Raw genomic sequence first — 23,224 nt, forward strand, 5'->3', positions numbered from 1 at the left:
GTGAAGGACACAGAAGACTCCAGTTTTAATTACAGAAGCAGAATTTTAAAATCTGTTCCCTCGTTAAAACTTCCTGTTGAAAAGATCAAGAAAAAAAGAGGTTTGGGGCATGTAGAAAAATTACCTTGAAGACTGATATAGTAGTAGTAGTAGTTAAGTCGCTAAGTTGTATCCAACTCTTGCGACCCCATGGACTGCAGCCTGCCAGGCTCCTCTGTCCATGGGATTCTCCAAGCAAGAATACTGGAGCGGGTTGCTATTTCCTTCTCCAGGGGATCTTCCCGACCCAGGACTCAAAACCGGGTCTCCTGTATTGCAGGCCAGTTTTTTACCGACTGAGCTATAAGGGAAGCCCATACATATGGGAAACAGTTCAAATTTATACAGTGACAGAAGTACTTGGACAATTCACCCAAAAATATACTAGAAATAAACCAGAAAAATAGGTTATCTATTCTAGGCATGAAACCAGAGGTTTTCAAACCTTTGGCAGAAATTATTTTTCAAATAAAATCTTAAATGAAACCTCAACACATAAAAGACAGCAAACAGGCTCATCTGGCATTTAAGACTCTTTGTGACCCCATGGACTGTAGCCCACCAGGCTCTTCTGTCCATGGGATTTCCCAGGTCAGAAGACTGGAATGGGTTGCCATTTCCCTTCCAGGGGATCTTCCTGACCCAGCAATCAAATGAGGATCTCGTGCATGGAAGCCCATTTACGTCTCCATTCCTCAGCAAAAAGAGTTTCCAAGTTCACAGAGCCTTGAAAGCAGTTCCTTGGGGGAAGGAGGAAGAGGAGGCAGGGTTCTAAGAAACGGTCTGAAAACCAGAGCCTGTACAATGGCACAAGAGAACTACATGAGGTGATATAAATATCCTTACTAGATTGTGGAGATATTACACACCTCCAAAAATTAGCTGAAGAACACTAAGTTGTACACCTACAATAAATGAATTTTATGATACATAAGTTATACCTTAAGAAAGCTCAATAAACTTTAAAATACACTTAGTCCCTCCACCATTTCTATCTCTACAACTGACGAGTAAGTACTACATTGGCCCTCCCACCAACCATGCACCCTGGGTGTTTATTTCCATTCAGGACCACACGATCCCCCAGAGTCAGAGCACAGTCTTCCTAGGCCGTCATCCTCTCGGCTGGGGAGGCCATCCTGTCACCAGTCACGCTTAGACCACACAGCTCCCCCACTTCCCATCCCCCTATTCTATCACTTGGGGGGACGGGGAAGGGGCGGCTACGATGTCTTCCTGGCCAGTCTCCACATCCACAGCCTCACCCCCCTCCATCCTCATTCACTGTCAGGTTGAGCTGCCCAAATTCTCTTGTCACTTTTTCATTCAAACAGCCTTAAGGAATCTTGTCCCAGAGGCCTTAAGGAATCTGTCCTGGACTGCTCCATCAACACACTAACCCCTACCCTGTGTCAGGAGACTCACACACCCTCCCTGCGTTTCACTCCAGGCCTGAGTACCCTTCCCTCCTCCTGAGCCACCCTCCTCACTTCCTGTTACTGCTGCTGTGCCAGTGAATCAAGGTTCATTCCAAATCTCTCTTCCTCTGTGAAGTTCCTTGACTTGTGTATGCACATGCTATTAACATCTATTTTATATATACATATATGATAAATAACACAAGGGCTTCCCTGGTGGTGCAATGGTAAAGCATCCGCCTGCCAATGCAAGAGACGCGGGTTCGATCCCTGGGTCAGGAAGATCCCCTGGAGAAGGAAATGACAACCCACGCCAGTATTCTTGCCTGGGAAATCCCATGGGCAGGGGAGCCTGGTGGGCTACAGTTCATGGGATTGCAAAAGAGTTGGACTCGACTCAGCAACTAAACAACAACAAAATAATATATAACATTCAGGCAATGAAATATTGTATTACCCCTGGAAATAAGGTATGTAAAAGCACTTAAAAGTCTGTTATATGTTCACAGATGTCAAGTAACGATCCTGACGTAGAGCTACCTCCACAACACCATACCGACTCTGGGACAGAAGGGAGCTCACTCCCTTCATCTGACACACCCCTGGATCCAGGTTACCTCAGGCTCTACACAGCTGGGATTCCAAAAGTACCTGACGAGCACAGCAAAAGGGTCTAGTCTGGAGGCGCCCAAACAGAGGCGCTGTGCCTTCACGTTACACAAGCACAAGTCAAGCGTCCAGCCAGCCCGGGGCGTGCTCACCCCGCCCAGGATGGCCTTGACCACCTCCTCGCTGCTGGAGACACCCCACAGGATGGTGCAGGCCGCGGCGCCCAGCTCCGTGCAGTACTCGGCCTGCTGCAGCAGCTGCTGCTTCGCCTCGTTCAGCTGCTGGCGGAGAGCCAGTTTCTCCTGAAACCAAAACAGGATAAAATCAGAGAAATGGACAGCATTCAGCCTCAAAGCACCTGTACTGTGTTCCCCCTTTTGAAGACACTCTTAAAGAAATGAACACAGGATATAATAAACAGCAAGCGAATGAAAACTAGCCCAGGGTGAGGCACAACTCATATTTTTTTTAAATTGCAGGGGCAAAAAGAACACTCAAAAAACATGCCACTGCACTGGAGTTTATAAATACTGCCAAAGACATGAATTCAACTTCTTCTAAGTCAGATGGGAAACGCAGCATCTCAGGTCCCAGGGGCTATACCCAGGACAGCACTGCCTAGCGCACTGCTTGTTGACAGTAGCAAGCCAACACAGCAGTTCTCTCATAGAGAAGTGTTTCTATACTTCTGTATAGAAGTATTCTATACTTCTAAATTTCTATAAAAATGCCAGGTGACACAGTCAAGACCAGGCAGGAAAGATGGGAGCAGGAGGAGGAGAGGAGAGAGGAGGAAGGGCCTCCTGGGCATGCTCTGACCCAGCAAGCCAAGCCCAGAGTCACAGGAAGATGGAGTCCAGCTTTCTCAATCTCCCACAGCCCCCGAAGGAACAGCTGACGAGTCAGCCAGGGTTCTTACCAAGGCAGCCGTCCCCCTGACGTCGCCTCTGTCCACACAGGCACTCCTAAAGGTTCACCTTCGGGTGAATCTTGGCTGCTGTGGGCCTTCCCGCCACCCCCACCCCCCCAACCATTAATGCCAGAGTCACTCTTCCATGTTTCCTGAGGTTTCCTGACTTAATAAGTGTTAGTCACTCAGTTGTGTCCAACTCTTTGAGACCCCATGGACTGTAGCCCACACCAGGCTCCTCTGTCCTAGGATTCTCCAGGCAAGAATGCTGGAGTGGGTTGCCAGGCCCTCTTCCAGGGGGTCTTCCCAACCCAGGGATGGAATCCAGGTCTCCCACACTGCAGGTGGATTCTTTACCAGCTGAGCCACCACATAGTCATATTTACATGAGAAAAATGGTCCCTGAGCCTAGGACACTTGCTAAAACTGCTTTATGTGATTTATTAACTCTGGGTCTTTAATATCTGCCTTCATCAGGACAGAAGCCCGGTTCCTAAATGTGCACTTCAGCCACTCAAGCTGTGGTGACATATGCAAACACTGATTCACAGCCTTTCCTTCAGAATTCCAGCTTTTCTCACAACTGAAGCAGGATGCACTGTGATTAGTCTGGTTATCTTGGCTCTTCGGTAAGATCAACAAGAACTGTTGGGAATGACCATCAGAACTGTCTTCTGTGGTCACATCTGGCGGTTGCAGGCAGATATGCCCTGACACAGGGCTGTACAAGCTGTACAATGATATCAAGAACTCAAAGAAAATAATTCCATTCACAGTAACACTCTCCTTTCATCTAGAATATATCGAGAGCACTTTATCTTTTAATTATATTTAATCAGAGGATAACGGCTTTACAACATTGTGTTGGTTTCTGCCAGACATCACCATGAATCAGCCGTAGGCACACGTGTGCCCTTCCTCCTGAGCCTCCTTCCCACCTCCCACTCTACCCCATCCCTCTAGGTTGTCACAGCACCGGGCTGAGCTCCCTGAGTCACACAGCACATTCCCACTGGCTGTCCATTCTACATGTAGCGATGTATATGTGTCCACACTGCTCTCTCCATTTGTCCCACCCTCTCCTTCCCCAACTGTGTCCAAAAGTCTGTTCTCTATGCCTGGCTCTCCACTGCTGCCCTGAAAACAGGCTCATCAGTATCATCTTTCTAGATTCCACATATATGTGTTAATATACAATATTTGTATTGTATACAATACTTTCTCTTCTCTGTATACAATACTTCTCTCTGTATAACAGGCTCTATGTTCCTCCACCTCTTTAGGACTGACTCAAATGTGTTCTTTTTTATAGCTGAGTAATATTCCACTGTATATATGTACCATAATCTCCGTATCCATTCATCTTGATGGGCATCTGGATCACTCCATGTCCTAACTGCTGTAAGTAGCGCTGCAATGAACACTGGGGTACGTGTGCTTTTTTCAATCATGGTTTCTTCAGGGTATATGCCCAGTAGTGGAATTGTTGGCTCATATGGTAGTTTTATTTCTATTTTTTAAGGCATCTCCATACTGCTCTCCATAATGGCTGTATCAGTTTACATTCCCACCAACAATGCAAGAGGGTTCCCTTTTCTCCATACCCTCTCTCCAGCATTCATTGTTTGTAGATTTTTTTGGTGATGGCCATCCTGAGGTGACATCTCATTGTAGTTTCGGTTTGCATTTCTCTAATAATGGACAATGTTGAGATGAAAACACATCTTTTCATGTGCTTATTAGCCATCTAGATATCTTCTTTGGATAAGTCTTTTTAGGTCTTCTGCCCAATTTTTGATTGGGTTGTTTGTTTTTCTAGTATTGAGCTCCATGAGCTGCTTATATATTTTGGAGATTAATCTTGTCAGTTGTTTCACTTGCTATTATTTTCTTCCATTCTGAGGGTTGTCTATTCATCTTGTTTATAGTTTCCTTTGCCATGCAAAAGCTTTAAGTTTAATTAGGTCTCCTTTGTTTATTTCTGTTCTTATTTCCACTATTCTAGGAGATGGGTCATAGAGAATATTAGTATATATCAAGAACGCATCAAATTTAACAGTTAAAAAAAAATCCAACTAGAAAATGGGCAAAAGACACAAACAGATATTGTATGGGAAAGAATATATAGACAACAAATAAGCACATGAAGATGTTCAGCATTATTAGCCAACAGGGAAATGCAAATTAAAACTACAACACATCTATCAGAACAGCTAGAATAAAAAACAGTGAGAACACCAAATGCTAATCAGGATGTGGAGGAAGTGAATCACTCAGCACTGCTGGTGATGAAACGGTATGACCACTCTGAAAAACAGCTGGGTAATTTCTTACAAAATTGAACATGTACCTACCACGCAGCCCAGTAATTGCACTCTTGGGCATTTAGCCCAGAGAAATGGAGACATACATTCACACGAAAACCTACATACAGATGTTCATAATACCTTTATTCATAATACCCCCCCCAAAATAGAAATAACCCAAATGTCCTTAAATGGGAGAATATTTAAACTGTGATATTTGTGAGGTTCATTTCTGATTGTAACTGAACTATATTATCAGTTAATTTTTGTTTAAAAATTTTCCTGAAATAATATACAATGTTTGCAACAACTTCCCGTTTATTATAGGAAAAGTAGTGACTCTTTCCTAACGGGTTAAAAACTAAATATAGATAACCAAAACTATATTTCATGACTGCAGCCATGAAAGACACTTGCTCGTTAGAAGAAAAGCTATGACAAGCCTAGACAGCATATTACAAAGCAGAGATATTACTTTGCCTACAAAGATCCATATAGTCAAAGCTATGGTTTTTCCAGCAGTCATGTACGGGTATGAGAGTTGGACAATAAAAAAAGGCTGAGCATCGAAGAATTGATGCCTTCAAACTGTGGTGTTAGAGAAGACCCGAGAGTCCCTTGGACTGCAAGGAGATCTAACCAGTCAATCCTAAAGGAAGTCAGGCCTGAATATTCATTGGAAGGACCAATGCTGAGGCTGAAACTCTAATACTTTAGCCACCTGATGCAAAAAAACTGACTCACTGGAAAAGACTCTGGTGCTGGGGAAGATTGAAGGAAGGAGGAGAAGAGGACAACAGAGGATGGGATGGTTGGATGGCATCACCAACTCGATGCCCATGAGTTTGAGCAAGCTCCGGGAGTTGGTGACGGGCAGGGAAGCCTAGCGTGCTGCAGTCCACGGGGTCACAAAGAGTAGGACACAACTGAGCTACTGAACAACAAACCAAAACTAGCAGTCTGAATTTAAGTTAATTTAGTATGAAAAGATGCCAGCCTAAGAAAACACACCGAGAATGAAGCCATAAGTAAGCCACAAACACGCAGCTCCTTGGTGGGAACACGGGGACTCCGCCCATTGTCTGTGCCAGTCCACACACACGGGGAAGCAGGGTCAGGCACTAAAATCTCAGCCAGCAGAGACATGGCGGGAAGCCACAGCTGGCTTTATAACAACAGCACAAGCCTTCCAAAGTCATTCAGAGAGATATCCCCCAACAATTCACTGGCTCTTTCTTCTTTCAAGTTCAAAGGCTGCCACTGCCAGAACTCTCCCAGCCCGCCTCCTAGATCACATCAAGACCCATCGAGGCTCCTCCATTGACTCCACTGAGGAAACACCTCAACGCGGGGCAGGAGCCAACCTGTGCTGGTCCCTGGGACTGAGTTCTGGGGTCAGCGCACGTCTTTAGAATTCTGAGTCCACACTCTGACTTCTGGTCTTTCCTTACATGCTGGTTTGAGTGCCATCTGCATTCTCCCCATGACTTTTCCCCAGACTGAAGTCTTACTAGCAACGCTCTAATTCAGGATCCAGTCCTGCATTCTTTCCTGGTTCCTCAACTCTAAAATAAGCCTGCAGAGTCTAGCCACACGATCTGTTCAGCCCTGGGCAGAAAAGGCAGCGGCCAGCTCCCTACAGCAGGAAGAGACAAGCCCTGTCACAGAACACTCACAGGGCCTCCCACCCATGTTAAACAGGAGGGACTATTAAACAGGAAACTTAACTGGAAATAGTTTAACCTAAAATATGCCCACATTTTAACTAAGGTCAAAGTGTCTGGGCAGAACCATGCTGTGACCTGACACTACTTCACTGCAGCCATTTGTCCTTTATTCTGGCACTTTCCCAGGGTGGCTTATTTTTAGCGTAACATCTAAAATGCCAGCAAAACATGAATTTTTTCCTATGCTTATTAATTTAAGAAACAAGAAATCTAAGATTCTGCCCAATTTAAGCTTCAGCCTTAGCAAAGATCTCCCGGCATTTCAAGGAGTACTGAATCAGTGGATTGCATTGTTCACATTTATCCAATTCCTTCTTGCCTGCAGGTCAACTTCTTTTAGACAATGAAACTTTTAGGTCCAGACAAATTAATCATGTACCCATCTTAGTCTATCATGATCTAAACCAAGTATGACTGAGCCAAAATGTCAGCTTTCGCTAAGTGACACACGACCTAACAGTTCTGAGACTGAAACTCTTTCCCTGATCCTCCCTACTTGCTTGATATTAAACTCTATCAGTCTGGAAGGATGTCATCATTGAGCAATCAAGGAGAAAAGCTACCAGGGCTCCCAGTTCTTTGACGAAAACTTCAGACGCATGGTCCTCTGGCCAAGCATCTTCGATCTCACATTGCTGGAGCACTCACTGTACCCCTGGGAGTTGCAGCTTTCTGTAAGCTTGCTTAGGCTGAATCACAAAAGAAGGCACATGCAGAAATTTCTACAGACAATCCATAAAAGAGTTTGCAGCAACGAGGAAGGCTGCAGTCTTTCAGAGTGCAATGTGATTCTGGAATGTAAGCAATGTCTCCGGGTTGAGTTCCACGCAAGTTTGTCACTTACCTGTATTCCTTAACTATGAAATCATGAATATCTGGGCTAAGGAACAGTTATTCTTGATAAATAAGCCATTAAGCGCTGTGGGGAAAAAATGAAGTCTATACAAAATCCACCAGTTTGGGGAACCCTCCACTTTGGCCACAAACACTCAGAACTCGTCCACACAAGGAGGAGGTGTGAAACAGAGCTGAGCACACGGGCGGTGGGATCTAGCCAGGCTCCAAGCATCTCTCCAGGTTCACAGCACTTGCTGACCCAGCTGTGCTGCAGAAACCAGTGAGCGGCGCGGCAGTCACAGCACCTCCCGGCACACAGGTAACACGGGCAGCAGCACGCCCTGGACACTGCCACGAGTTTCTACCGTGCTGTCCAAAAATAAAAACACAATCAAGCCCCAAATTTCAGCAGAAGTGCCCAACAGCTCTAGCTTTATAGAAGAGGAAATAACTTATTCCATGAAAAGAATATGCATAGCTTTTAAGAAATATTATGTCTCCCCAAATATTAAAATGAAATGCAATTGGTTATTTCCAAAATATCAGAAGTGACCTCCTAATTACAGATGTTTCTATTTATAAATCTAACTCTAATTACAAATCATTACCTCATGATTTTTTCAGGATTATTATGTTATGAATTTTAATGACATGCATTGGTCTTTTAACACAGAAATTAACAGTAATTGACTATCAAAAGGCACCAAGTAAACAGCCTCCATGTTAAATCATTGTCAAATCCAAATGATCAACTGTTTTCCAAACCATTCAGAATAAATACATTTAAAAATACAGTGTCTTGAGGCATAAGGGCTAGACTGTGGCCACAAGCATGGCGCGGGCGCTTCCCGTGGCCTGGTGAGCATTGTACCTTCTTCTCCCTCACGCTGTCCGCTTGCACGGACTCCAGGCGGGCTCTGAAGTGCTCACAGTCCATCCTCAGTTGCTCTAACTCCTGCTCCTTCCTCTCCAGATCTACAAGAGACACAAGAATACTCAGTATTTCAAGTCACTGATCTCTCCTGACCATGCATTTTGCTTAATTTTCTCTTAGGAAAGCCTGATTTCTTAGGTAGGATTACTCACATAACCAGTGCTGGGATAACCAACATTCTAACGTCCGGCTTTTTGAGTTTTTGTCACCTTTTTGCCCATAGCAGAAACCACCTTTGTTTTCTGCTTTTTTTAAAGACTTCGTTTCACCACCAGACTTGCACTCAAGGTTCTAGGAAAGTGTGTTGTTTAAAGGAGTACAGGCAGGGCTGGGCAGCCCGACTGTCTCGTGGCACACACTCCTATGTGCTCCATAAAAAGCAGAAGGCGGTTCAGCAAGGAGATGGTGCCAGCCGGGCTGATTCACACGCTCGTCTCACCCGCTGGCAGACTGGCTCCCCGACAACAGCTGCCGCCGTTGTCAATGGAGCAGTGAGGCAACAGCCACAGAGACGAGAAGAGAAAAGGCCACAGTGAGAGGCGAGGAGGAGGGCACGCTTCCTCGCCACCACACTCGCCCAGACAATGAGTCACATGGCCAACAAAATTCCCAAAAGACGTCCATGTTCATGAATCTGAATTCATGAATTCATGAATTATCAACCAGATAATCACGTTTAAATAAAAAATAGTATGCTACAGAAACACTGACATTCTGAAAGCCAAGAAAAAAGGTAACTCCAAGTTCTAAGTGCCTCCGGTGAACAATCACTGATCTCTGTTTGCCAGGGCCCAGAGCTCAGGGTGGGGGGTCTCGCCTCACTGGCACACAGCAGAGTGCTCATGGCATGCTCACTGACATCTGTGCATAGCCGCGGTCGTCAGTACGAGGCTGCATTTGGGGTTCACCTTTCTTGAATACTGGTTTTAAGTACAGAAATTTAAATGGCTCATTAGTCTGCTAATTGGTTGCCTATGAAAACAGTCTATTATTAAAGCGTTTACCATTTAAAAAACAAAAAAAGCTTTAAGTGCCTTGATCCCAAAGACTAAGATATCATGTTTCAAAGCTAACATATACCAAGACCTGAGTGGACGTGTGCTCAGAGCTACTGGTGTTAACTCACTGAAGTAGGAACACTTCGGGACATTGATTCTCAGACTTTACAGCACATCAGAATTCCCTGGGAGTGGAAATTGCTCAGTTCTGTCTGACTCTTTGCGACCCCATGGACTGCAGCCCACCAGGCTCCTCTGTCCATGGAATTTTCCAAGTAAGAATACTGGAGTAGGTTGCCATTTCCAGTCACAGAGTCATGGGGTCACAGAGTCAGACACGACTGAGCAACTGACACTTTCATTATGTTTTACAGAGATCCTTTGCCAGAGCAGGAGATTGAGACCTAAAGCTAGATATTCAGTTAATGATTGTGAAGCCGCTGGCAAAGCTTCTCTTAAAATGAGTTTCTTAGAAACGGGTGAAGCAGCGTGGGACCCCTTCTTCTCCTTCACATCAGGTCTCTCTTCTGCCATTTCAGGATGTACCATGCGCAATATGACTTGCACTGGAAATCTTTATTTTGTCCCACTAGTCCCGGCCACCCAAGAAACCAACTATACTGAACAAGTGCTATGTTTTGAAAACTACATATCTGCGTTCTGTAACGATGTTAAACAAAAACATAAATAATTATGAATGAAATGTGAACTGCAAATGGTCGCAGACAAAAAAAATTAAAAAAAAACTGAGACAAAATTATTAATAGCATAAAACTTTTTCTTTGCAGTTAACTTTTAATGTTTTCTTCTATTACTAAACTGTATATTTCTCAAATACTGTAAAGAAAATAGGAAATCACACTCCTACAAGTCTTACGTGTAAAACTATGGAGGAATTAAGACCACCCAGAAGACTCTTTACAATAACGTCATAATCTCTCACTCCACATAACTGCTAATGACCTTACTGTAGGTTAACACAACAAAAGGATGAGGTTAAACCGTCCCATTCCACCCCACAGTATTCAAAGGCTGTGTCAGGGCTGCCACCCACTCCCAGCTCTCAGGAGGAGGCTGCCACCTGGTGGCCAGACTGGAGCACTGCCGCCACCTCCTGACAAAACTCGCTTGTTCAGTTTGGCCCCTAAAGCAGGTGGGCATGCATCCTCCTGTGTGCTGATAATCCCACATACTTAGAACATGTGCGACATGCCTAGGACATGGCACCTAGTGGCACTTTATAAATATTTGTCACGTAAATGAACTTTACTTCTTTACATGAAAGTGAAGTCACTCAGTCATGCCCGACTCTGCGACCCAATGGGTAGTAGCCTGCACCAAGCTCCTCTGTCCATGGGATTTTTCAAGGCAAGAGTACTGGGGTGGGTTGCCATTTCCTTCCCCAGGGAATCTTCCCAACCCAGAGATCAAAACCAGGTCTCTGACATTGTAGACAGACACTTTACCGTCTAAGCCACCAGAGTCTTCTGCTAATCCTTGAATAGAGAAAAAGCTTGGCTATTTTATGTCTCATTCTCCTACAGTTTTTTGTTTTTTTTTTTAAATCAAAGACAGAAATAATACACTAATACATACAGTGCATTATATGGTCTTCCCTGGTGGCTCAGTGGTTAAGAATTTGCCTGCCAATGCAGGAGACGAGGGTTCAAACCCTCATTTGAACCAATATTCTTGCCTGGGAAACCCCATGGACAGAGGAGCCTGGCAGGCTACAGTCCATGGGGTTGCAAAGAGTTGGACATGACTTAGAGACTAAACAACAGTACGTTATGGTCAAGACATTACCTTACCCAGTCTCAGTATTAGAACACGAAAGAGGCTGCCACCCAGCTTAGATTGGATTTCAACTGCTAAGCTTTAGCATGCAAAATGAAGGAATAAAAACCTGCTAACCCTTAACTGAGTAAAAGGATGGCCAAGACAACTGACATAGAAACAACCTAACTCACGGGCCAGTTCAATATCTATTTATCTTCAGAAACTCAGAATTCTTCTTTGATAGCTTTAATAACATGAGAATGACTATCAACTTATCCACAGGAAAGATACAAACAGGCTACAGTCCATGGGGTTGCAAAGAGTCAGACACCATGTTGTCTCATAGTAAGAGTCCATCCTTACATGAGCCAAGATCTGGATGGTGTATTAGTTCCCTAGACATACCCTAACAAAGCCCACAGACTGGGTGGCTTAGACCAGAAATGCATCCTCACGTTGTTCTGCAGGCTGCAGCTCAGAACTGAGGTGTCAGCAGGGACACACTTGCTCTGAAACTTGTGGAGAAAGGACCCTTCCCCGCCCCTCCCACCTGCTGGTGGTCCAGGCAGCCCTGGGTTGTGGCAGCAGAATCCTGCCTGCCTCCCCATCTCTTCACTCCACCTTCCCTCCGTGTACGCCGACCTCGGTGTCCAGCTTTCCTCTTTTAATAAGGATACCAGTCACACTGGGCTAGGACTTATTCTAAAGACCTCATTTTAACCTAATCAGCCTGTCAAAATATTTAAGTTGAAAAAGTGAAAAAATGAGAATATACTAGGATTCATTTAAAAAAAAAAAACCCTCAGTTAAAGATTTTAAATGCATTTCTAGCCAAACAACACTTTAATTAGCTGTCCAATTTTTTAAACAAACCAAAAGGAGTAGGGGAGGAGAGCTGGAACAAGAATATGGAAGTAGCATTTTTTTTCTTCCTGCACTGCCAAAAATCTGCTGCTTTTTCTAACGTAAAGGCCACTGGAGCACTGTTTCCTAAGAAGAAGACGTGACTAATACAACTCTCTCCTGGGCTGGTGCCGCCACCGTACTTGGCACTATCTTTTCACATCTCCACGCAGGAGCTCCTCAGTCTACCTGTGAATTTACCAAGGGACAGGATCTGACTTTATCCTGTGTATATCCCCAGGTCACCTAGCAGAGCTTAACAAATACCCAGCATACAATGAATACCTACCTGATTGAATATCAACTTAATTCTATCACCAAAAAACTAAGATCAATCTTGTTGAACTCACATGAATTCTAATAAAGTACTTCCCTAAGCAAAGAAGTAGGGACTTTTGCTTTTCATTTATTAGCATAAAGTATGTTAACAACTGGGTAGTCAGGAGTGGTTTGAAAGCAGAGAGGAACTAAAGAGCCTCTTGATGAAGGTGAAAGAGGAGAGTGAAAAAAAGCCAGCTTAAAACTCAACATTCAAAAAACTAAGACCATGGCATCCATCACTTCATGGCAAGTAGATGGGGGAAAAGTGGAAACAGTGACAGATTTTATTTTCTTGGGCTCCAAAATCACTGCAGACAGTAACTGCAGCCATGAAATTAAAAGATGCTTGCTCCTTGGAAGAAAAGCTATGACAAACTTAGACGGAATATTAAAAAGCAGAGACATCATTTTGCCAGCAAAGGTCTGTGTAGTCAAAGCTACAAGAAAGACTGTAGGTGTTGCCAGAGGGCATCAGAGGGCAGACACACTGAAACCATAATCACAGAAAACTAGCCAATCTGATCACACGGACCACAGCCTTGTCTAACTCAATGAAACTAAGCCATGCCGTGTGGGGCCACCCAAGATGGCGGGTCATGGTGGAGAGTTCTGACAAAATGTGGTCCACTGGAGAAGGGAATGGCAAACCACTTCAGTATTCTTACCTTGAGAACCCCATGAACAGTATGAAAACGCAAAATGATAGGATACTGAAAGAGGAACTCCCTGGGTCGGCAGGTGCCCAATATGCTACTGGAGATCAGTGGAGAAATAACTCCAGAAAGAATGAAGGGATGGAGCCAAAGCAAAAACAATACTCAGTTGTGGATGTGACTGGTGACAGAAGCAAGGTCCGATGCTGTAAAGAGCAATATTGCATAGGAACCTGGAATGTTAGGTCCATGAATCCAGGCAAATTGGAAGTGGTCAAACAGGAGTTCGACATTCTAGGAATCAGTGAACTAAAATGGACTGGAATGGGTGAATTTAACTCAGATGACCATTATATCTACTACTGCGGGCAGGAATCCCTCAGAAGAAATGGAGTGGCCATCATGGTCAACAAGGGAGTCCAAAATGCAGTACTTGGATGCAATCTCAAAAACGACAGAATGATCTCTGTTCGTTTCCAAGGCAAACCATTCAATATCACAGTAATCCAAGTCCATGCCCCAACCAGTAACGCTAAAGAAGCTGAAGTTGAACGGTTCTATGAAGACCTACAAGACCTTTTAGAACTAACACCCAAAAAGATGTCCTTTTCATTATAGGGGACTGGAATGCAAAAGTAGGAAGTCAAGAAACACCTCTAGTAACAGGCAAATTTGGCCTTGGAGTGCAGAATGAAGCAGGGCAAAGTCTAATAGAGTTTTGTCAAGAGAAAGCACTAGTCATAACAAACACTCCTTCCAACAACACAAGAGAAAACTCTACACATGGACATCAACAGATGGTCAACATCAAAATCAGACTGATTATATTCTTTGCAGCCAAAGATGGAGAAGCTCTATACAGTCAGCAAAAACAAGACCAGGAGCTGACTGTGGCTCAGATCATGAACTCCTTATTGCCAAATTCAGACTTAAATTGAAGTGGAGAAAACCACTAGACCATTCAGGTATGACCTAAATCAAATCCCTTATGGTTATACAGTGGAAGTGAGAAATAGATTTAAGGGCCTAGATCTGATAGATAGAGTGCCTGATGAACTATGGAATGAGGTTCATGACACTGTACAGGAGACAGAGATCAAGACCATCCCCACGGAAAACAAATGCAAAACAGCAAAATGGCTGTCTGAGGAGGCCTTACAAATAGCTGTGAAAAGAAGAGAAGGGAAAAACAAAAGAGAAAAGGAAAGATATAAGCATCTGAATGCAGAGTTCCAAAGAATAGCAAGGAGAGATAAGAAAGCCTTTCTCAGCGATCAATGCAAAGAAATAGAGGAAAACAACAGAATGGGAAAGACTAGGGATCTCTTCAAGAAAATCAGAGATACCAAGGGAACATTTCATGCAAAAATGGGCTCAATAAAGGACAGAAATGGTATGGACCTAACAGAAGCAGAAGATATTAAGAAGAGGTGGCAAGAATACACAAAAGAACTGTACAAAAAAGAGCTTCACGACCCAGATAATCATGATGGTGTGATCACTGACCTAGAGCCAGACATCCTGGAATGTGAAGTCAAGTGGGCCTTAGAAAGCATCACTACGAACAAAGCTAGGGGAGGTGATGGAATTCCAGTTGAGCTATTTCAAATCCCAAAAGGTAATGCTGTGAAAGTGCTGCACTCAATATGCCAGCAAATTTGGAAAACTCAGCAGTGGCCACAGGACTGGAAAAGGTCAGTTTTCATTCCAATCCCAAAGAAAGGCAATGCCAAAGAATGCTCAAACTACTGCACAATTGCACTCATCTCACACACTAGTAAAGTAATGCTCAAAATTCTCCAAGCCAGGCTTCAGCAATACGTGAACCGTGAACTTCCAGATGTTCAAGCTGGTTTTAAAGTAGAGGAACCAGAGATCAAATTGCCAACATCTGCTGGATCATCGAAAAAGGAAGAGATTTCCAGAAAAACATCTATTTCTGCTTTACTGACTATGCCAAAGTCTCTGACTGTGTGGATCACAATAAACTGTGGAAAATTCTGAAAGAGATGGGAATACCAGACTACCTGACCTGCCTCTTGAGAAATCTGTATGCAGGTCAGGAAGCAACAGTTAGAACTGGACATGGAACAATAGACTGGTTTCAAATAGGAAAAGGAGTACACCAAGGCTGTATATTGTCACCCTGCTTATTTAACTTATATGCAGAGTACATCATGAGAAACGCTGGACTGGAAGAAGCACAAGCTGGAATCAAGATTGCCAGGAGAAATATCAGTAACCTCAGATATGCAGATGACACCACCCTTATGGCAGAAAGTGAAGAGGAACTAAAAAGCCTCTTGATGAAAGTGAAAGAGGAGAGTGAAAAAGTTGGCTTAAAGCTCAACATTCAGAAAACTAAGATCATGGCATCCAGTCCCATCACTTTATGGCAAATAGATGGGGAAACAGTGGAAACAGTGTCAGACTTTATTTTTGGGGGCTCCAAAATCACTGCAGGTGGTGACTGCAGCCATGAAATTAAAAGATGCTTACTCCTTGGAAGGAAAGTTATGACCAACCTAGATAGTATATTGAAAAGCAGAGATATTACTTTGCCAACAAAGGTTCGTCTAGTCAAGGCTATGGTTTTTCCAGTGGTCATGTATGGATGTGAGAGTTGGACTGTGAAGAAAGCTGAGTGTCAAAGAATTGATGCTTTTGAACTGTGGTGTTGGAGAAGACTCTTGAGAGTCCCTTGGACTGCAAGGAGATACAACCAGTCCATCCTAAAGGAGATCAGTCCTGGGTGTTCATTGGAAGGACTGATGCTGAAGCTGAAACTCCAATACTTTGGCCACCTCATGTGAAGAGTTGACTCATTGGAAAAGACCCTGATGCTGGGAGGGATTGGGGGCAGGAGGAGAAGGGGACGACAGAGGACGACATGGCTGGATGGCATCACCGACTCGATGGACATGAGTTTGAGTGAACTCTGGGAGTTGGTGATGGACAGGGAGGCTGGCGTGCTGCAGTTCATGGGGTCGCAAAGAGTCGGACACGACTGAGCGACTGAACTGAACTGATGGTTTCTCCAGTAGTCACATACAGATGTGACAATTGGACCATAAATAAGACTGATCGCTGAAGAATTAATACTTTCAAATTGTGTGGTAGAGAAGACTCTTGAGAGTCCCTTGGACTGCAAGGAGATCAAATCAGTCAACCCTAAAGGAAATCAACCCTGAATATTCCTTGGAAGGACTGACGCAGAGACTCCAATACTTTGCCACCTGATGAGAAGAGCTGACTCATTGGAAAAGACCCTGATGCTGGGAAAGACTGAGGGCAGGAGGAGAAAGGGGCAACAGAGGATGAGATGGTTGGATGGCATCACCAACTCAATGGACAAGAATCTGAGCAAGCTCTGGGAGATAGTGGAGGACAAGGGGGCCTGGCATGCTGCCGTCTATGGGGTTGCAGAGTCAGACACAAATGAGCAACTGAACAACTACACGTCTCTACCGCTTCCACCTTGGCTAGCTGTCTGCTCCTCAGCCCATAAGCCCCGAACGGTCAATTTTCTCCTTTCCCATTCCGTGTATTCTGGACAGTCCCCATGTGCCCTTCAGATCTCTCCAACCTGCTCTGGCCCAACAGGTAAGAGGCTTGAAGTCAACATCCATAGCAACCAGCCTCCCTTGCTTATGGATTCCTATTGAATTTGGAAAGTGGGCCTCCCCCAGGAAACAAAAACAGGAGGCAGGTTGGGACATCTGCTTCCCCACCACATGGCCCCTGCCAGGTTCAAGCAGCTGAGACTGTGGCCATGCCAAGCACCCACCATCCTGCCAACCTGCCCGCTCTCTGGGAGGCCACAGAGCCCCACTCCTCCAGGTCCTGGGCCTTTGCCTCCCAACTCCTGGTGCCCCAAACCTGGCCACCTTGGTCTGTCCTCACGATACTCTGTTTACATCTTCTGTTTCCTGCCAGGACTTGGACTTGATACATTCTGCTAATACTTCATCTGGACCACAATAAAGGAAAGTGTTAGTCACTCAGTTGTGTCTGACTCTTTACGACCCCATGGACTGTAGTTCACCAGGTTCCTCTGTCTATGGGATTCTCCAGCCAAGAATACTGGAGTGGGTTGCCATTCCCTTCTCCAGAGGATCTTCTCAACCCAGGGATTGAACCCAAGACTCCCACACTGCAGGCAGATTCTTTACCAGCTGAGCCATCAGGGAAGCGAATAATAAACTTCTGATCAAATTAAATCTCTTTTGGGGTGATTCCCGTACTGGTCCAGTGGTTAAGAGTCTGCCTTCCAATGCAACAGACTTGGGTTTGATCTCAGGTCAGGGAACGAGGATCCCACATGCTGTGGGGCAACTACTGAGCCTTGCACTGGAGCCCCCAGGACACAACGAGAGAAGCCAGTGCACTGCAACTGGAGAACCCCACGTGCCACAGTGAAGACCCAGCACAGCCAAAACAGAAAGTGGTGATGTATCATCCTGCTTTAAAAAGACATCTCTTCTTGGCACTCACTCACTAATGATTAGACTGTGCTCTAATGATTCTCTCTCTAGTTCATATTTCTCTGAGCCAGAATAATTCTACTCTGAACAGAAACAAAGGTCCCTCCTCTTATTCATATCAAGCTCCTGGGAAATTAATCTCAAAACAACCCCACAAATGCTTTAGAAATCATGGAGTGCAGTGCTTTCCAAACCCCACGGCTAAGAACCCAAGCACCTCAGGAATGCTTACGGTTCTGTAAACATTTAATTAGTATTTCCATTTTATAATATGTTTTTTCAATGTTTTATTTGGAAATAATTTCAAACTTACAAAATGTTGCATGGATTAAAATAATACAAAGAATATCCATGTACCCATTACACAGACTTACCTACAGTTAACATTTCACCACATTCACTCATTATTTGAACCATACACAAGCACATACACACTGTATTTTTCAGCCAGTTAAGGGTAAGTTACATTAGCACGATTCTTTACTTCTGAATACTTCAGGGAATATTTTCCAATAGGGATACTGTCTTAGGCACCCAGTATAAACAGTTGTCAACTTCAGACAAATTAATACCTTTATCTAATCTACCATGGACATTAGAATTTTGTCATTTGACCTAAGAGTGCCCTTTAGAGCATTTTTTCCTTCAAGGTACAGCATCGAGTCTAGCTTCAGGTATTGCATTTAATTGTCATGTATCTTTAGAATGTCTCCATAGCCTGTATTTTCTGTATGACATCCCGAAGTATTTGTAACAATTTAAAAATCATAACAACATACATGGAAGAACTTCCATTTCCAGCTAGCACAGTGACTGAACAGATCAATCTTCCTCCAAGAACAAGTAGGAAGTAGAATCTGAACAAACCACAAAAAGCTGTTTCAAAGTGTCTGAGTCACCACACTACACAGGCCTTGAGAGCCAGGACCCTCCAGAGGAGAGGGAGCGCACTGAAGGAGCAAGCCCAGCCTTCCAGCCCCTCTTCCCCAGGCACCTGCACACTCAAAAGCAGCACAGGCAGAACCAGCAAGGTCAGGAGGAGCTTCTCACCAGGCAGAGGGAATCGAGCACAGAGCTATGAAACAGCTGAGACCCCACAGGCACTCAGTAGCATGTAAGGGTAGAGCGGCTACAGAGGAAGGCAGTGGGGGTGGGGGGTGGGGGTGGGAGGAGGTGGGGGGTGCGGTGGAGAGAGCCCAGGAGGCCACACAGAGCTACCAGCAGTCTTATGGCACTGGAGAGATCAGAACTGAAGGTCAGGGCCTCCTGGACAGAAGGACTCTGAGAAATGACTCAAGCGCTCAGTTACATCCCCTAGAAGAACCAAAACCCTAAGAAGGAGAAAGAACTAGAAACAGGCCAGCTCAAACCAGCCGTGAACCAGCTCAATCCGACTGGGTTACAGTGATCTACTCGGACTCCATCCTGAGAGAAGCTGGGGGGAAAATCCTTGCTGGAGAAAAATATCACTTTCCAGAGGCTCAACACACTCCATTTTTAAAAACTCCATTAATCAATAATAATTAAAAAAAAAAAAATTACCAGGACCACCAAGAGGAAAAATAGACAATATAAGCAGATCAACAGGTGATCCAGAGAGTAGATTTATCAGACTCAAACTCTGAAATAACTGTGATCAGTATGTTCCAGAAGCAAGTAATGAGAGTTTCATCAGGGAGCTAGAGTAAAAACATTACCAAGTAGAAAATCAACACAAAAACTAATAAATAGTAATATCTAAAAATAATTTTAAAATAAATCATAAAACTAAGAAAGAACTGAGACTCAGACCCGTACATAAATCGCCACCATGACAAAAGACACTAGCACAGGAGGGAAAAACTGTCTTTCCGATAAAAGGCACTGGGTCAGTTCGGCACAGGCGGCTGGCAGCTATTTGTAACACAGACACAGACAGCATAGATGGTACAGCACCGCCCCCACCACAGCAAGTGCTACTGCGCTGTGCTCAGAGGCAAGGTGCTGCTGTACAGATTTTAAATCCTACAAAATTATTTTTTCCACTGCTAAAAAACTAGTCAAATAACTCTTCAGTATATCATGGCTGCACTCCTTTGTAGTCACTGCTGAGAGTCAATGTACAAAACAAGTTGGCTCACGGTGCTGGCATTTAAACATACTTATTTAAACAAGGAAGTTCATAAAGTTAAAACTAATGCTGCAAATTTTAAAATGTCAGCAGTGAGACTGCAGTTTACACCTGGTGTCCACATGTAAAATTAAATACTTCGGATGACTCTGACAGACCACCACTGAGGTGGCAAGCTGTCCTCAAAGCCTACTGTTTAGCATCTCAAGTGCAACAGAATGCATCTGGAGAGTGTTTTCTATAAGACAATGAAAGTTTAAACAGGCTGAGTGGCCTTTCCATCATCTCTCTCCAAAATGAACACCAGTCAACTAGGAAAGACAAGAAATTAGACTTTGTGACTTAATTGAGAAACATCTGATTCCAAGCTTCAAGATCAGTTTAATTGAAAACCATCCTGATGTTGCAAAGTGAGCTGTTTAAAAGCCTTCTCATTTGCAACTCACCTCTGGGATTTGTCTTTTTCTTGCTACTTAACAACCAAAATTAAAAGTGAAACTGGAGAGAATTTCCTGGCAGTCTGGTGGCAAGGACTCTGAGCTTTCACTCATCAGGAACCACAATCCGACAAGCTGCACAGTGTGATCAAAAATAAAAAACCAGCAGCATGAAAATAGAAATAGGACACTGTCTTCCAAAATCTCTAGTAGTACACTTGTTTTCATCAAAACACCTTCACTGTACCCACTGGTTTTAAAAATAAGTGTTACGAAACTGAATTTTTCAAATAATTATGCATAAAATACAACCTCCATTTATTTTACAGGTTGAACAACCACATACTACATAAACTTTAATTTAAAAAAAGCAGGGCTCTCCCAGTTTAAAACAAATTGTTGACACCCATTGATGTGGTAGTAACTCCTTCACTTCGGGAAGAATAAGCCTGGGAGGGATGGAAGAGAAGGGGCGAGCTCACTTCCTCTGTGCACAGCAGACCCTGAGCCACAAGGGAGCCAGAAGGGCTGACCCCACCCTACCGGAGCTCGACTCTGCAGCCAGCCGCCACACCCACATCGAGGACTGTGCAGCTCCACAGTCATCAGGTGGACAGCCAGGGCCCCCTCCACCTGAGGGAGGGCGTCCCAGGCACACCTAGGTCAAGCACGTGCCAAAGAGGACGGCACTTTCAACCCCGACGCCTGCAGCGAGGTGAGCGCTGCCACCCCCGCTGTAGACGTTCATGAGCAGCAGCTTGCAGAGGACTCCTTCCTCAGATTCCTCCTGCTGCGCTTGGCCCCCAGTTACTCTCAACCAACCACTTCCCCTCACATTCTATCACAAGGCAGAGTCCATACCCTCACATAAAGTTGAGACCTTCCTTGACGAGCAGTCTACGTTAATTCTCCATCTGCCAACCAAGTCCTCAACATGTCCTACACTCAGATACAAAATCATTCCCCTGAAAATGTGCTTTTGATCACTATTTAGATATCATTTCCATGTACTCATTTCCATCTGCCTCTCCTTTCAAACGTAAAATAATCCATCATTATTTTGTCTTCTATAAACTGCTCACATTTTCTGACATCTGCACTACCCCAACCTCTATTCCACCTGTCAAGCAGGAAAATGAGCTTAACTCTCACCCAACCCTGCTCACACCCATTTGTGACTTTCATACATGCTGCATCCTAGCCTAAAAAGTCTTCCCCTTTTCCTTCTAATGTTGCCTCTGCCCTCGATACTCATCTGTTCCCTAAAGATTCTCAGGCAATACCCTTGCCGAAGTATTCCAGCCTCTACCACCTACTTGCCTAGTCTCCCACAGGAAACTAAGTTCCTACGCGAAAGGCAGACCTGACACCCATCACGCCATCCTGAGTTCCCTGGCTGGCCTGTGCAGCCTGAGCCCATCCCAAGCATCCAAAACCCACACCTGTTCTCCAAAGAAACCTGCCCTAAAGTCAGGTGTGTGGCTTCTCCCTCCTTCTTCCCTGCCGGCACCCATTCCTATCTTCACATTGCCCTTGTCACTGGTTAAGATGGGAGGCACACAAAGCCAGGAGCTCCCCTGGACCACAGGCCAGGGAGATGGGGGATAAACACATGCTACACAGCTCCTGCTGCTGCCCTGCGATCCTTGGACAGGCTCTGAGGGACCTGTTCCTCAGAGCTCCAGCTCATGTGATTCCTCAAGGAATCAGCCAGGCTCAGAGAATATACCAACTTACACTGGAAGAGGGGGCTAAAACCATACTGTCTGATGGAAAAGTACAGCATATTGTGAGAGCATCTAACAGGAAGACAGATAACAGTTAGGCGGTTAGATAAGAAGTGAGTCTGTGTAGGAGGTTAAGTCCAATAACACAAAGCCTTTCAAGCTGTGGTACAGTGTTAAGGTTTAAGCTGGGAGAGGTTTTGGGTGGGGGTTTGATTTTTTTGGTCTTTATCTGAAGAGTAAGGAGAAACCATGATAACTGATGTAAGCAGGGGAATGACAAAATTGAACTGAATTGTCAAAAACCAATCAGGCTACAGTATTCAGAGTGGACTGGCGAGTGGCAGCGAGTGACAGCTGTTGGGAAGCAGGGATTCAGGCAAAAGGTCATGGGTGGTGGCAGTGACAGTGGAGGCAGCTGAGGAACTCTTGATGCATCCACGAGGAAAAAAGTACAAGACTCCCTGGGAGACAGGTAGGGGGTGGAAGGGGAGTGGAGAGTGAGAGGAGAGGCGGGCAGCAAGGAAGATCCTAGGTCTCTGGATGGCAGTGCCCTGGGGAGGCTGCCAAAGTCCAGTGTCCGGGGGGTGGGGGAGGGACAGCACGCGTCAGATGTGAGAAAGTAACACTGCCTCCCTCTGAGAACGTGAAAATCTGTCCTGCAATCTGCTGGGCTTGGAGAACAGACACAGAAAGCTGGCTGCCAAGTTAACAGGAAACAATATTTCTACCAAGGACACACTGCAAGAGGAAACTGTCATGATGACCCCTCCTTCAGTGGCGGCTGGTTTGTTTTATCCTGTAAAACCCCGGACTACCAGAACTTCTGCTGTTTGGACTTATACTGGTGAGAAAGAGGAAACACACGCACTCGCCTGTGGGATGGCAGTTGCTGTGACAGGGAGCCCAGCCTGAACAGCCAGCTGGCTGCAGGGCTTCAAATAAAAGGTTCCTAGACCTCATGTTCTTCTATCTACATTTTGTAGTTTCCAAGCAAACACGACCTGGGGCCACTGCGGTGAGACCCGGTGCTGA

At 44.8% G+C, this 23,224-nt stretch overlaps 1 protein-coding gene across 3 annotated transcripts in view; it reads right to left on the reverse strand.

Moving 5' to 3' along the window:
- The window catches only part of HSF2BP (heat shock transcription factor 2 binding protein), an 87,438-nt gene that overhangs the window by 59,780 nt on the left and 4,434 nt on the right, over positions 1-23,224 (reverse strand). For all 3 annotated transcript variants that reach the window (XM_019963581.2, XM_070795578.1, XM_070795586.1), the window contains exons 4-5: positions 8,718-8,821; positions 2,219-2,368 (exon numbers count right to left, since the gene is read on the reverse strand). In XM_019963581.2, the coding sequence (XP_019819140.1) occupies positions 2,219-2,368; positions 8,718-8,821 (254 nt within the window). The remainder of the gene's footprint in view (positions 1-2,218; positions 2,369-8,717; positions 8,822-23,224) is intronic.

This window comes from Bos indicus, chromosome 1 (genome assembly GCF_029378745.1).
Source record: "Bos indicus isolate NIAB-ARS_2022 breed Sahiwal x Tharparkar chromosome 1, NIAB-ARS_B.indTharparkar_mat_pri_1.0, whole genome shotgun sequence".
Classification (NCBI taxonomy): Eukaryota; Metazoa; Chordata; class Mammalia; order Artiodactyla; family Bovidae; genus Bos; species Bos indicus.